This window comes from Aquarana catesbeiana, linkage group LG02 (assembly GCF_042186555.1).
Source record: "Aquarana catesbeiana isolate 2022-GZ linkage group LG02, ASM4218655v1, whole genome shotgun sequence".
Lineage (NCBI taxonomy): Eukaryota > Metazoa > Chordata > Amphibia > Anura > Ranidae > Aquarana > Aquarana catesbeiana.
Window position 1 is genome coordinate 92543934 of NC_133325.1, and position 16593 is coordinate 92560526.

Here is a 16593-nt window from a genome sequence, read left to right on the forward strand (position 1 = left end):
TTTTCAGGTGCTTTTTTTTAACACAAAAGAGCTCAGTGTGAAAGGGCCTTAATGTTAAATCTACTCTTCAGCCATATTCTAAACCTAATCTATCTAGCCCTAATCATCTATCTGCGCTGTCAGTGACAGCTTCAGCATGTAGGACTGTTTAGGAGAGGCAGCTGACAATGGAAACCCATAGTAACTCTATGGGTGATGTCACTTTCCAGGCGTTGGCTGTCTCCTGCACACAGAGGCCACTGGAGACCAGACTGGAGTGGCTGCAGAACAGGTAGGTATAATGATTTTTTCTTTACAGGGCTAGATATATTCGAATATGGCTGAGATTAGGCTTATGCCGCATACACGCAACCGTTTTTGCCGCCGGAATAAACTCCGAAGGTTTCTCCGACGGAACTCTGACGGAATTCCGCTCAAGCAGTCTTGCCTACACACGGTCACACCAAAGTCGGACCATCCAAAACGAGGTGACGTACAACACGTACGACGGGACTAGAAAAAGGAAGTTCAATAGCCAGTAGCTTTCGTCTCGTACTTGCTTCAGAGCATGTTTCGTTTTTGGTACGTCGGAACAGCATACAGATGAGCGGGTTTCCTGATAGTAATTAGTTCCGTCAGAAAAATTTAGAACATGTTCACTAAGTCCGTCAGAATTTGACAGAAAAAGTCCGATGGGGCATACACACGGTCGGAAAATACGATGAAAAGCTTCCATCGAACGAGTTTGTTTTGACTTATGATTTGTACTTATGATTACACTATATTAGCGGTGTTCCAGGGTTTGTAATTTTTCATTGGTTAAAAGAAAAATGTATATTTCTGAGATCCGATAAAAGCAAAACACTGAATGTCTACAGTGCCTTGAAAAAAGTATTCATACCCCTTGAAATTTTCCACATTTTATCATGTTACAAACAAAACGAAAATGTATTTTATTGGGATTTTATGTGATAGAACAACACAAAGTAGCACATAATTGTGAAGTGAAAGGAAAATGATAAATGGTTTTCAAAATGTTTTACAAATAAATATGTGAAAAGTGTGGCGTGCATTTGTATTCAGCCCTGCAGAGTCAATACTTTGTAGAACCACCTTTCACTGCAATTACAGCAGCAAGCCTTTTGGGATGTCTCTACCAGTTTTGCACATCTAGAGTGACATTTTTGCCCATTCTTCTTTGCAAAATAGCTCAAGCTCTGTCAGATTGGATAGAGAGCGTCTGTGAACAGCAATTTTCAAGTCTTGCCACAGATTCTCAATTGGATTTAGGTCTGGTCATTTAGCTCCATCCATCTTCCCATCAACTCTGACCAGCTTCCCTGTCCCTGCTAAAGGAAAGCATCCCCACAACATGATGCTGCCACCACCATGTTTCATGGTAGGCATGGTGTGTTCAGGGTGATGTGCTGTGTTCTTTTCCCCAACATGTAGTGCTTTGCCTTTAGGCCAAAAAGTTCAATTTTGGTCTCATTTGACCAGAGCACCTTCTTCCACATGTTTGCTGTGTCCCCCACATGGCTTCTCGCAAACTGCAAACGGGACTTCTTATGGCTTTCTTTCAACAATGGCTTTCTTCTTGCCACTCTTCCATAAAGGCCAGATTTGTGGAGTGCACGACTAATAGTTGTCCTGTGGACAGATTCTCCCAGCTGAGCTGTGAATCTCTGCAGCTCCTCCAGAGTTACCATGGGCCTCTTGGCTGCTTCTCTGATTAATGCTCTCCTAATGCCTGTCAGTTTTGGTGGATGGGAATGTCTTGGTAGGTTTGCAGTTGTGCCATACTCTTTCCATTTTCGGATTATGGAGAGAGATGTTCAAAGCTTAGGATATTTTTTTTTATAACCAAAGCCTGCTTTAAACTTCTCCACAACTTTATCCCTGACCTGTCTGGTGTGTTCCTTGGCCTTCATAATGCTGTTTGTTCACTAAGGTTCTCTAACAAACCTCTGAGGGCTTCACAGAACAGCTGTATTTCTACTGAGATTAAAATACACACAGATGGACTATTTACTAATTAGGTGACTTTTGAAAGCATTTGGTTCCACTAGATTTTAGTTAGGGGTATCAGAGTAAAGGGGGCTGAATTCAAATGCACGGCACACTTTTCAGAAATTTATTTGTAAAAAAAAAATTGAAAACCATTTATCATTTTCCTTCCACTTCACAATTATTTGCCCCTTTGTGTTGGTCTATCACATAAAATCCCAATAAAATAAATTTACGTTTTTGGTTGTAACATGACAAAATATGGAAAATTTCAAGGGGTACGAATACTTTTTTAAGGCACTTAAGATGTCAGCAAGAAATAAGGGTAAATGAGTATGGCCCAGAGAGCTTCAGTCCTCCATCCTCCCATAATGCAAGAAGGTGATGGTGGTACGGAAACAAATGCCAGCAGCACAGCAAGTGAACTGGTAGCAGCAACACGTTTTAACTATTTTCACCAATGCAGGACCATTTCTTCAAACTGTCTCAACTGGAAACCTGCAGGCTTGATCACCTTTGCAGTTGCAGCCAGCAAGAAAAAATACTGGTCTATCATCTAGATCTGGGCACAAAAAACTGGAAAGAAACATTAATGAACTATCATCTCATCTAGGCAAAGGGGGGGGGGGGTACACCAGGTGGCACAAAGAATTCAGAATCTTATGAATCATCTCACACAGTGTCTGGGGGTTGTAAGGGTGTCATTAAATCCATTGATGATGTGGTCAACATGAGAGCACCACACTGATAGAGCAAGGAGAATGATCACACAATAAATTAGGGGGGAGGATGTGTTTTTGGTGCACATTACTGATAGCACTGGTCATAACAATCTCCCTTTCTTCCATCATATGACTGTCCTGTGCAAACCATCATTGCAACTGCACTTTAGTGAAATTTGCAATTTATTAGGGTGAATCTTATCTGGTGATACAAGTTCTGAATCAAGCTGGAGGTGGAGAACATTTTGAGCGGCTTATTTCACTGGTCCTTACTTACCCTCTTTGCTTTCTAATTTACTCAATGATGTCACCACAGATTTTGCTGTGCTTCGAAACTATTTAAAATAAAGACATATATTTACATTATAACCGCAGCACTTAAACTTAAGTATTTTGAGAATGATTTTGAGTAGCTATCTGATCAATAGCCACAATTACCACCAAAAACATAACTCACAGTAATGCATGAGTAACACACATTAATGCACTGCAGCAGATGGCTAAAGTATGCATGAGTCCTCAAAGATTGTTGTGCTTATATACGAGGTGTGTCTAAAAAGTTTGGTGAATGGTATCAGAAAAAAAATAAAACAGAAGATACAAATAAATTACCTTCATTGGCCTTCAAAATAATCGCCATTCTTCACAACACAGTTTTGGCAACGTTCATAAAGCTTCTGGAAACTGTCAGCAAAGGCCTCTTTAGGATGGATCGATCATAGAACCACTGTCACACATTCTTAGATTGCCTTATGGATAATGCCATTGTTGTCCAAGAAGGCGATCAACATTCTCTTGACCTTGGATTTTTGCAGGCGACTCAGGGTCGTAGGGAAGACCATTCCGATTGCCGATTGGATGCTGGATTAAACTGGTAGCACCAGGTCTCATCCCCTGTGATGATGGTTCGCAGAAAAGGCTGGATCCTTGTCACACATGGTAATGAAATTTCCAGAGGTTTCCATCCTTTTTGCTTTCTGTTCGTCTGTCAGCTTGTGCAGCACAAACCGGGAACAGATCTTCCAATTATTCAAATCTTTGCGGATGATGGTGCGCACCATGTCCTTGCTAAAACCCAATTCCTCTGCTATCAGAGTCAGTCGCCGACCTTGTGCCAACATTGGTCACACTCGCTCGATCATGTTTGGAAATCTGCTTGTTGATGGCCGACCCGAACGTGGCTCATCCTCAGTCGTTTCCTTCCCGTCGCAAAAGCATTTGAACTAGTCATAAACACATTTTCTGCTCACGGCCTCCATACACTTGCACCAACATTTCATGCATCTCAGTCATCGGTTTCCCCAATTAGTAGCAGAACTTGATGTTCACTCGTTGCTCCATTGCACTGTGACCCTACCTCTCACACTGACTAGGTTTGACTGCCCACAGCGGTTTACCCTGACGGTCACATGTACTCCACGCTAGGTGTCACTTCTAGATGTGTCTCTGGATAGCCATGTGCATGCGAGCGCACCTGGCACCTGTTGCCATTGAGATATCGGACCATTTACCAAATTTTTAGACACACCTTGTATAGTATCATTTACAGATAGCAGAGGGTGCATTGTAAAACAGTTTGTATAAGCCTCTATGTGTTCTGATAAACATTAGGAGGAGACACAACCTAACTTGATGCTGATAGTACAGGTGGTCATTTTTAATATTATGGTGACACTCAAAGGTTAGGATGTTTTACAACTGAACAAAGTTTAGGAAACACTTGATTTATGCATATATTATCCACTTTAAAAAGTAACCACAATTGTATATACTCCTCAAAAATAAGATACGTACCTGTACAGTAATGTTTTTGAAAGTTTTACAAAAAACTCCTAAAATAAATGAAGATGTAAATACCAAAATGAGTAACATAGGGAATACACTCAAATAACAAACACAGCCACAAAAAATAGAGGGAAGGGGGTAGCACAAAATTCCAATAGTTACAAGACAATAAATAGAAAGTCATCAGTTTTTAACCTTCATAAAATGCAAGCTTGCCTGTCAATATGCACCCTAGACAAGTTACGGTATATTTTGGCAGCTTGAGCATAAGTAAACATCCAACCTCAATCTATCTATTTCCATGGCACACTTAAACTATAACTAAAGGCAAAACTATTTTTTTAGTTTTGGATATAGCGGAGAGGGATTAGAACCCCTGTCAGATATTTCAGTCTCTATTTGCCTAGTTTACCGTGATCACCGAAAGGGAAAGAAAATCCAAAATTTTGGGTTGTAACCAGAGCACAAACAGAGGGGAAATCTTTCAATTGGGGGCACTAGTTCTGTTGACACCCACTTTGGAGGTTTTCCTCTCACTTCCTGATTTGGCTATTTACAGGAAGTGAGGGGAAATCCCGCAATAGGATACAGATTGCAAAAAAAAAGCTGACATGGGTTACTCTTGTGGTGGTGGACACAGGTTTTGCCTTTGATTCTACTTTAAAGTATGTCAAGGCGAAATAATGAAGAAATGCAACTAAAGCAGAGTTCCGCTCGTTTGTAAGTTTATTAAAAGTCAGCAGCTACAAAAAGTGTAGCTGCTGACTTTTAATAAACAGACACTCACCTGTCCCACTGTCCAGCAAAGCGGCCGCCCGAAGCCTCGCTCCTCTCCTCCGCCTCTCCGTGGCGCCAGCATTGCAAGTGTGGGCACTCGGGTGTGTCAGCTTGCGGCTTCACAGCTGGGTGCGCACTGCACATGCACGAGTCACGCTGTGCTCTCTTAGTGGCCAGGCAATCTTCTGGGACCTGTGACGTGTGCCACAAGACTGCAGAGAGGGAGGGGAAGAGGAGGAGTTGCCTAGGCGGCGAGGTGACGAGAAAAAAAAATTACATGTGGTATGTAAGGGGGCAAGGAGTGCTTAAAGCGGAATTTCCCAATATTTTATCCCTTTAAATGCTACAATTAGAAAAAAAACTGTTAATCTGCCAGAAAGCTCCTAACCTCCATGTTCACTCCATGCTTATGCTGCTGCACTGAAAATCCAAACAGGGTTATCAGTTTTTCCCTCTCATCTACAGAATAGCTCCACCTTATGTTTTGGTGTAAGGGTCGGGTTGGTCGGTCAGTATGCGTACCCCATCCATGGTGGGCAATCACGGGCTGCTTCACCTGCTCTCCTCTGCGGGCATCACGAGCAGCTTCTCCTTCCCCTGTTTGGCAGTCTCCATCTCCTCCCTCCTCCTCCACGGCCAATCAGAACACTTCTCTTTTTGGCCAATCGGGAAACGTGTTTCAGACCCGTGCTTCCTGATTGACGGAGAGGCAATTCAGTGTAAGAATAGGGAATGTTCATTCCCTATTCTCACACACCTGGGTGGGCTTGTAGCACAGTGCTCTACGCGCAGATCCCACCCTATTTTGAAGCCCCGATTAGAGCCTCTGGGGCTGGATGCATGGATAGGGGGTGGTGGCGGTGATAGATAGGGGAGGCAGAGCCCGGGCACTTTTAATGGAAATGCTGAAAACATTTAAGTGCAGCAGAGGTCTTGTGTGTTGTGTGTCTGAGTAGTATGTGCTTATTACAGTAAGTTAGGAACACACTGGATTTCTGGCAGATCAATGGATATTTTTCAGTACTTGTGTTTTTAGAGACAAACCATCAGGAAATGTGCATGCATTGCAGAAATGTACAGAATCTTTTTTTATATTTTGTCAAGATCTAAACTCTAAGCTGTAGACTTTTATACAAGCTAGGACACACAACCTACCTCTCTTCAGCTGATCTGAAAATGTTTTTATGTGCAGTGGACTGGGATGACAAGTTGCATTCTGTACCTCTGTACCTGATGCTTTGATACCAGGGGGTGTTGGTAGGACTTCTTCCCTGGAAGTAGCTGCTTCTTTGATCAGTGATTCTTTTACAGGGAAGGCCTCCTTTGCTCTAGGGGAGCTGGCTGACATTTCCGTGCACTTATTATTGACAAGGGAAGAGCTTGAAGTTTGTCCAATTAACAAATCAGTTACAGTAGTAATGGCTGAGAGATGAGCTACTGATTGACTTTGTCTCTTGAGGACTGTTACTGTCCGGTCTACAGGAACATCCGATTCATGAGAATTTCCAGTGTGCACCAAAGATTTTGTGGTAAGGACATTCCTTGTGGACTGTTCACCTGATAACTTGCTAAAACCACTGGATTGCTTACACTGCTCCTCTGATTCCTTGCTGGTAAATTGAGGGTTCATAGGTTGCACATTTGATGTCTTGCTAACACTTGGAGAGCTCAGAGGCTCCTTATCTGACAGTATGTCAGTGTTAGCAGGGCCTAAAGTTATGCTAGGGGCATGCCTAGAAAAATGTTGCTCTTCATGTTTCTTCTGTGTTTTTCCTAACCTTTGCAGCACTAGATCCTTATTTTTGGTATGTTTGTTATGCTGCTCACTTAATATGTTATTATTTGGAGACTTCATAAGCTGCTGTTTATCTGATGCCTTGTTTCTACTGCTGGAGCTCAAAGGCTGGTCAACTAAAGGTTTTGTAGGATGATAGACTGCACTAGAGGACACTAACTTATCTTTGCCATTACATGTGTTCGTAGGTTGTGCTCTTGCATTGTTTTCACCAGCAGCCGAATCTTCAAATGTCAACATTTCACCACTAATGGAAGGTAACCAATTAATGTCATAAGGAACATTTGCTAGATTGAATGCAGTACCTTGGAGACTACCTGTATTTTTTACTTTGCTTGCAATGTTAATAAATTGCCCAGATGGAGAACTTGTTACTCCAGGAGAATGTCTAGGAAGATGTGACAATGCTTTTATGTGCAGTGGACTGGAATTACAAGCTGCATTCTGTACCTCTGTTGCTTTACCACCATTGATACCAGCGGATGTTGGTGGGACTTCTCTGGAAGTAGATGCTCCTTTGATCAGTAATTCTTTTAGAAGGAAGGCGTCCTTTGCTCTAGGGGAGCTGGCTGACATTCCTGTGCATTTATTACTGGCAAGAGAAAAGCACGAAGTCTGCCCAATCAACATCTCAGTTCCAGTTGTAATGGGTGAGAGATGAGCTACCGATTGACTTTGTCTCTTATGAATCGTTTCTGTCTGGTCTACAGGAACATCCGAATTGTGAGAGTTTACAGTGGGCAACAAAGCTATGTTTGCAATGTTAGCAAACTGCCGAGATGGAGAATTTGTTACTCCAGGAGAATACCTAGGAAGTTGTGAAACACTTGTGGCATCATGTACAGGAGTGGAGCTGGCAAACTGGCCTGGTGTCCGTGTTGACACTGAAGACTCTAATGCAGCAAATTTTAGATTATTTCCATCTGAACATGCCTTTATATCAGTATGTTGATCCTATAAAACAATATAAGTGTAGGTTATAATCTCACATAAAAACACCTTTTCAGTTTAAATTATGCTTTTTTTTTTTGACAGGGAACTACAGCAAACCTCCTAACTTTTTAAGATGGGAAAGAGGGACATCTATTAGCAAAACGTGTGTAGGCAAAGGACACAACCCTGCCACACCCAAATTACATGGAAAATTAATACACAATAATGATTGGTTAAAGTTAAAGTTAAAGTTAAAGTTTTTTTTTTCACTACTATTCCTTTAGCTGGCTTCTGAAATTTGAAAATACAACAATTTGAAATTTGCTGAAATGTTTAGCACGGTAAAACACATTTTGAAAGGTTAAGGTCCCTTTCAAACGTGAGGACCGATTTGGTCCAACTAGCAAGTTTTTCGGGTGGATCAGAAGGGACCCTTCATTGTCCCCTATGAAGCAGATGTAAATAGACATGTGTCCCTTTAACCAGCCAATATGCACTCCAATCTGCTAAAAACAGGTGGTTGGGGATCCGTTCTCCATCTGTCTAGCAGATTGAATTGGATCCCAGTCGGGTTTAAACAGACAGGCGGTTAGTTTACAACCGACTGTCCTTAGAGGAGAGTGGGCCATCTGCTTACTCAGCGGGGATTAGCGGACAGATTCCTCACTAAGCTAAGTCCACCCCGTGTGAAAGGGGCCAAATAGTGCGTTATAGTTTTTATACAGATATATAAATACACAGCGGGTAAAATAAGTATTGAAGACATCACGATTTTTGTAGGTAAATGTATTTCTAAAGATGCCATTGACATGAAAATTTCACCACGTGTCAGTAACAACCCATGCAATCCATACATACAAAGAAACCAAAACAAATACGTCCAGAAAATAAGTTATGTGTAATAAAATGGAATGACACAGGGAAAAAGTATTGAACAAGCTAAATGAAGCTAAATGAAATGTACAGTACCTTGTAAAAGTATTCATACCCCTTGAAATCTTGCACATTTTGTCATGATACAATCAAAAACTAGAATGTATTTTATTGGGATTTTAGATGATAGACCAACACAAACTGGCACATCATTGTAAAGTGAAAGGAAAATTATCTTCAAATTTTTATACAAATATATATGTAAAAAGTGTTGTAACATGACAAAATGTGGAAGATTCCAAGATGCCTCCTGTCGCATGCATTGCTCAGGTGTGATTTTGACCCATCCTTCCACACAAATAGTCTTTAAATCTAGAAGGCTCAGTGGGCCTCTTCTATGAACTCTGATCTTTAGTTCTGTCCATAGATGATTTTCTATTGGATTCAATTCAGGTAATTGGCTGGGCCATTCTAGCAGCTTTATTTTCTTTCTTTGAAACCAATTGAGAGTTTCCTTGGCTTTGTGTTTGGGATCATTGTCTAGCTGAAATGTCCACCCTTGTTTCATTTTCATCATCCTAGTAGATGGCAGCAGATTTTAATCAAGAATGTCTTGGTACATTTTTCCATTCACCCTTCCTTCAATGATATGAAGTTTGCCAGTACCGTATGCTGAAAAAACAGCCCCATACCATAATGTTCCCACCTCCAAACTTCACTGTTGGTATGGTGTTTTTGGGGTGATGTGCAGTGCCATTTGACCTCCAAACATGGTGTATATTATGGCATCCAAAGCGTTCAATTTTGGTCTCATCTGACCAGACTATATTCTCCCAGTATTTCACAGGTTTGTCTAAATGTTGTGCAGCAAACTATAAACGAACTTTAACATGCTTTTTTTTCAGCAATGGAGTCTTGCGTGGGAAGCGTGCATACAGGCCATCATAGTTGCGTGCAGCCTCGCAAGTCTCCACAATCGACGGCTCTGGCTTCCGTTTCCTCCTTCTCAGTGGCCAATTTTCGGCCAATCAGAAAATGGGTCTCAGACCTGCTTCTTATTGGCCAGAATGAGCATCAGTGTTACAACAGTGAATATTTATTCGCTGTTGTAACACCTGGGTGGGCTCGTAGTGCAATGCTCTGTGCCGCAAGCCCACATAATTTGAAGTCTATTAGAGCCTATGGCTCTAATCAGATGCTTCAGAAATACACCCCTGCCGCTGTAATTCAGGCCGGACACCTGAATAGGGGGTGGCAGTGGTGGCCATTGATAGATTCATGCTATGCATGAATTTATCCATTACTCATATAAGGGGTGGTGTAGAGAGAGGGGGTGGCCCTAATGGACGGCCCCGCCACTGTTCATGTGTTAGAATGGCCCAATCAATATCCAGACCTAAATCCAATTGAGAATCTGTGGCAAGACTTGAAAATTTCTGTTCACAGACGCTCTCCATCCAATCTGACAGAGCTTAAGCTATTTTGCAAAGAAGAATGGGCAAAAGTGCACTCTTTTGATTTGCAAAGCTGGTAGAGACATCCCCAAAAAAACTTGCAGTTGTAACTGCAGTGAAAGGTAGTTCTACTTTCGTCCGGGTACATGCATAACATTTTTTGAAAGGGTAAAAGCCTTTGCTAGGAAAAAATGTGAAGCTCTTTTTTGGGGGGTCGATCACACTCTTGACTAATTGGTCGTAGAGGGTGGGAGCTCTCCTGTATATAAATCTCAGTCTAACAGGTAGCACGTCTCTAAGTCGATCTGATTTCAAAATATGCCAATAACGTTGTATAATTTTCTCTATTTTCTTGTACTGAATGTTGTAATCTAATATTACAGGAACTAGATCTTGTTGGCAATCAAATTTCTGATCTTCAATTAAAACTTCCCTTTGCATATGTGTTACTTCTTCAATTTTCCCTTTAATGAATTCCTTATCATATCCTTTCTGTATAAATCTTTCACCAATCATATTGGCCTGAAAATCTCCTTAATTCATGCAATTTCGTCTGAGTCGCATAATTTGTCCTTTGGGAATGCTTAAACAACCAGTTCTTGTGGTGACAGCTTTTGATCGGCAAGTAACTATTGCGATCGACATTTTTAAAAAAGGTCTTAGTGACGAACTTGTCATTTACTCGTGATATTCCCAAATCAAGAAAGGGGATGGTGTCTTCTTCGATCTGCCAAGATAATTTGATATTCCTGTTATTATTATTGAGTTTATTAAAAAACAGGACTAACTGGTCACGGTCACCTTTCCAAATCAAAAACACATCATCAATGTATCGTCTAAAGAAAAGGAGTTCTTCAGGTGGGTCAGTAAAAATGGATTCTTCCTCCCATTGGGACATAAAAAGGCCTGCGACACTAGGGGCAAACTTGGCTTATTTTCTGTTGGTAATATTGCTTGCGATACCAAAAATAACTATATTTAAGGCAAAAGTCCAAACATTTGATAAGGAAATTTCTTTGCATGCAGGGAAGTTTTGTGTATTTTCTCAGCCCCCACTTTGTGGCCTTGCATGCTTGATAACGCAGTATAATAGTATATAAAGACGAAACATCTGCTGTCGCCATTAGTAAAGGTCCAGTATCGGTTCTCTCTTTCAAAAGTTGCAACATTTGTTTTGAATCTTTAAGATACGCATTTGTCTTTTGTACTTCAGGTTGGAGATAACAGTCTATGTATTGGCCAATTCTGGCTGTTATGGATTCTATGCTGTTTGCAATGGGTCTCAAAGGAGGGTTTGTCTTGTCCTTGTGGATTTTGGGTAGTGCGTAGATAATAGGGTTCCTGCAGGCTTCGGGTATTAAATATCTTGCTTCCTTTTTGCTAAGAATGCCCTTCTTCAGTCCTTAATGGACAACATGTTCCAACTCTTGTCTTCATTTAAATATGGGGTTGCTTGGTAAAGTGCAATAAGTATCAGAATCTTCAAGCAATTTCACCATACCATTATAGTATTGTACCAGTGATTGGACAACAATCCCACCCCCTTTGTCCGAGGGTCTAATGACAAGATTTTTTCTTTTAGTAAGTTTCTGGATCCCAGTTTTTATGACTCTTGGTTCTTCTCTTTTCGTAAACGTCAAATTCCTGATTTCCTCTGTCACCATACTTTTAAAAACTTCTATATGTTTGTTATCATTGGGTTTAGGGTTAAAAATCGAATTGTTCCTCAAATTACTATGCACCACACCATCTTCCTGTTGTACTCTAACAATGATTGGATTTCCTATCAGATATTTTTTTAAATTTAATTTTCTTACATACTTTTGAATTCCAATGTAAGCTTGAAACTTATCTAAATTCTTGACCGGTGCGTATTTGAGGCCTTTGTCGAGTACCAGTAGTTCATTGTGGGTGAGTGGTACATCTGTGAGATTAAAAAATACCCTCTCCTACAATTCTCTTTTGCGTTTGTTTTCCCTTTCCTGCTCTGCATCCTCTTTTCTTATAGGGCTTCTTCTCCTTGTTTCCTCCATTTTTCTTAGGGGGTGATAGTCTGTTCCTCTCTCTAAAAATGATCTATTATGGCCCTGCTCATATCGGTACCCCTGTTGATGTCTTTCGCCTCTTTCTTTATCACGGAGGTCTCTGAGATAGGACTCCCTTCCAGTGGTCTATAAGGTTCAGATAGTGGACCCCGTCCTTCTCTGGGTCTGTAATAATGATTAGGACCAGGACTCCTTTCATATGGTCTTTGATTGTCATATTGTCCACCTCCTCTAGTTCCATGGTTCATTCTTAAATAAGCTGTACTTCTTTCTTGCCTATATGGTTTGAGTGGCGGACCCCTCGTGTCCCTTGGTCCATTGTTGTGTCTGGTCCAGTAGTTGTTGTGCGGTTTCTTGTTATTATTTTTCCAGTAATTCGTTTTTTTTCCACCCTTGTTGTGGGGTGCGTTCTGAATACGGGGGTTTCCTCCATGTGTTGTATAGAGTATTGTTACTTGGGCATCTCTGTCTTTCCTCGTTCCTCCGATGTCTTGGAGAATCAGTCCTTCCTTGGAGAATCAATCCAAGACATCGGAGGGACGAGGAAAGACAGAGACGCCCAAGTAACAATACTCCATACAACACATGGAGGAAACTCCTGTATTCAGAACGCACAAAGACTTTTTTACTTGATAATTTGTTTTGTCACGTTTTTGCACAAGGAATTTGCCACATTCATTTATGTGGTTATATGTTTGACATATTTGTTGGATTTATACCTTTTATACATATGTATTATTAATTTTTCTCTCACAGTACACGCTCTCTTATTTTGCACAGTGCAAATACCACCATTTATTCATTTATCCCTCTTTTTCCTGTTCAGGATCAGATATACAGGTGTTTGCAGCAGTGCCCCCTAGGTTTTAGATATTTTTTTAGACAGCGCGGGAGTCCTTCATTTATACTGCTGTCATACAATATTCTCAAAACCACATTTCATCTACCCTCGTGGATGTTCTTTCGATATTTACAGTTGCGACACTTGGTGCAAGCACAATTCCCAGAGGTCCCAATAGTCAATTTGCACAATGTGGAACATTTTCTGACTTCTTGCAATGCTGACAGAATCCTCTCGTCCCTCTATCTGAGGATCTCATTTGGAGACACTGGTAAAAATACCCAGCTATTTAACATTTGGCAGAGGGATATACCATCTCTTAACTCGGAGGATTGGGATGAGGGGATTCAGCAATACATACCACTGATGATATCTGATAGGTACATTCAGCTCAAGTTCCTTCATAAAGCATACTATACCCCTCAGAGACTCTCTAAGATCTACCCAACACAGTCTGACTGCTGTCTTAAATGCTTGAGTGACAAGGGGACATTTATACACGTAGTTTGGTCGTGCGCTCTGATCTACGAGTTTGAGAGGGGTGGTTGATGAGATTAATATAGTGAGCGATTTGTCTATAGACCTGGACCCTAGGATACTCCAAGGAATATGTGACACTGTTAATCCTAGTCTACACAGACAGTTTGTTTTCAATACAGCTTTTTATGCCAGGAAAACTATTTTGCCTAAATGGAAACAGGCAGGTCCCCCCACAATACCACAATGGATGTCGACTGTTGACATCGTCCTACCCCTCTACAAGCTTACCTACATGAGCTGTAAATGTCCTAAATGGTTTAACAAGATTTGGTGAGAGTGGGTGAAGTCCAGGCCTGCAGCTACCTAAAAACTAACTGCTGCATACCATATGTTGGGAGACTAATGTACAGACTAATGTGATGATACTACATCTCTGCCCCCCCCCTCTTTTTTTCTTCCCTCCCCCTCTCCCTCTGACCCTCATACCCTGTCTCCCCTCCCCGCCCCATTCCTCACTCCCCTTTCCCTGACTTTTCCTTCCCCTTCCCATCCCCCCTTTTTTACTGTTGTACTAACTCACTGCTACATTCTTCCTCTCTTCTATTTTCACCCTGTAAGGTTCCTCTTCATTGGATTCAACTGCTTGACCCTTATGTTGCTATACTGTGTAGCATGCACAGTCTGAGAGCTTTTTGTGTGCAATGCTACTTATTTGATATGATATAGTCAACTGTGTGCCTTACTTACAGTTCTTTATGTTGTTGTTTTTTTTTGTATTTGTCTATGATCAATAAAAACTTTTCTGTTAAAAAAAAAAAAAAGTTAACTGGCCAGGCTAGGGATATTCAAATATTTACATATTCTTAACCACTTGCCAACCAGCCACCGTCATTAAATGGCGGAAGGTTGGCTCCCATGCGCGAACCACTGTACCTGTATGGCGGCTCGCGCAGGCGCAGTTGCAAGCAGGCGTGTGCCGCCGGTGGCGCACGCCCGCTGCACGCTGTTGGAGCATGCCCGTGGGTCGGGCGGACTCGATGTCCGCCGGCGACCCATGATCGCCTAATACAGAGGCAGGACGGGGATCTGCCAGTGTAAACAAGCAGATCCCTGTTCTGACAGGGGACATGTCAGAGATCTTTTGTTCCCAGTGATTGGGAAAAGTGATCTCTGTCATGTGCCAGTGAGCCCATCCCCCCTACAGTTAGAACGCACTTAGGAAACACACTTAACCCCTTCCCTGCCAGTGTCATGGTGCATGCGCAGCTGCGTCCCCTATTTTTAATATGACAACGTTGCCTTTTTTAATATATCTGTGAGGTACATAATTGGTATACTCTGTCCTATTAAATTGCTGTTGTGTGTTTTTTCTATTCAATAAATTACTAAATCAATCTTAGTGTCCTAATTGGCCCTCTTGGGAGAACTTTCTTCTCTCTCTTTTGTTTTATGCGATTTTAGGGTTGCTAGGACTGCATCTCTGGAGGGAGACTCCCAGAGCTGAATGATTGATAACAACTTTTTGAATCTATTAACTAGTATTTTCTGCATGGTCGATACAGGTATCCAATTTATTTTTTTCAAATACTCCTCTAGGACCCGCAGAAGAAATGTTTTGGGTGAAGTGGGACAGGGTTACACATTTTGCCAGAACTTCACTGCTCTTTGGTACCTTGATGGGTACTGCTACTCCATTTCTGGCATTGTTGTAATAGTATGTAAGCTATGCTTTGTTCCACCCTTGAGTCCTCTAACTAATATCACTGACAATCATACAATACTTATATGCCCACTACCCAACAAGCAACATTCCGTAGGATTGTTTAGAGAAATCACTGACAACAATGACAACCAATCAGCTGGCTAGTGTGATATATACCTCAGGAATGTCTTCCACATTCTCATTGGAAGCATCTTTTATTTGCTCAACCTGGAAATAAATATTTTTAAAAATAATCATACATTACGGTATAATCCTGATAATAAAAAAAAACAAAAAAACAAAAAACATTAAAGGTAATGTTTTTTCAAGTATGTTAGTCAATTGCAATTCTAAAGACCTATCCCAGAGTCCCTCCATCATGGATTTTCCACCCACTACACAGTCATCCCATTTGAGCCCCCCAGTAGCACAGTCTCACCATCACAGAGCTCCCCAATTACAGGGTCCCTTTTCACGTCAGATCCCTACTTTTTGGCGGCAGCAGTGATGTAGAGGGCAGGAGGTGGAGCAAGTCAGGAAGAAATAGGCTTTTGTCCTCTTGAATGCTGGGGGTGACCCTGCATGCCTCCTGCCTTGGATCAGTATCATGCATGGCCATGGTGTGGGCGGGGCTTCAACAAATTATGCAGTGCATCCTGCCCTACAGCATAATCTGTTATGATGCTGGTAGTCGGCCTGTCCACACCATGGCAACTCATGACACTCATCATCCAGGGCAAACTGGGTTCTAAGATCATAGCAACCCATCCTACTAATGGGATGTAGATGTAACTGCAGGAGTAATGTCACAAGTCTATGTGGTGTTATCAGCCAAGTTGTAAACAACGTGGGAGGCCGCAGCTGTCATAAGAGGTAAGTAAGGGCTAGGGAGGGGAGCTGGGGGATTTTCTAAAATTCATGGCGTTTTCTTTGAAACTTTATAAACTGAGAATCATGTAGGGAAAGTACAAACAATACATCTGGGTTGCATGATGTGGGCGATGCTTTGAAGACTTGCATGCATGTGCCTGTACAGTATTACCACTAGTCCATATTAATGGTGCATTTTGATGGAAAAACATACCAATGATGCAGCAAGCAGTATTTTTTAACACCAAATCAACTGTGTCAATAAAAATAAACAAAGAACTTACATCACAGTCATTATATGTGGAGATGTCCAATGAACCTGAAATGAGA

General features: G+C 41.5%; 1 protein-coding gene across 3 annotated transcripts in view; it reads right to left on the reverse strand.

Annotated features, from left to right (window-relative positions):
* LOC141127055 (uncharacterized) overlaps positions 1-16593 on the reverse strand; it is a 174829-nt gene that overhangs the window by 40610 nt on the left and 117626 nt on the right. For all 3 annotated transcript variants that reach the window (XM_073613198.1, XM_073613197.1, XM_073613196.1), the window contains exons 19-23: positions 16548-16582; positions 15571-15621; positions 6426-8019; positions 4503-4540; positions 2986-3043 (exon numbers count right to left, since the gene is read on the reverse strand). In XM_073613198.1, coding sequence (XP_073469299.1) covers positions 2986-3043; positions 4503-4540; positions 6426-8019; positions 15571-15621; positions 16548-16582 — 1776 coding nt within the window. The remainder of the gene's footprint in view (positions 1-2985; positions 3044-4502; positions 4541-6425; positions 8020-15570; positions 15622-16547; positions 16583-16593) is intronic.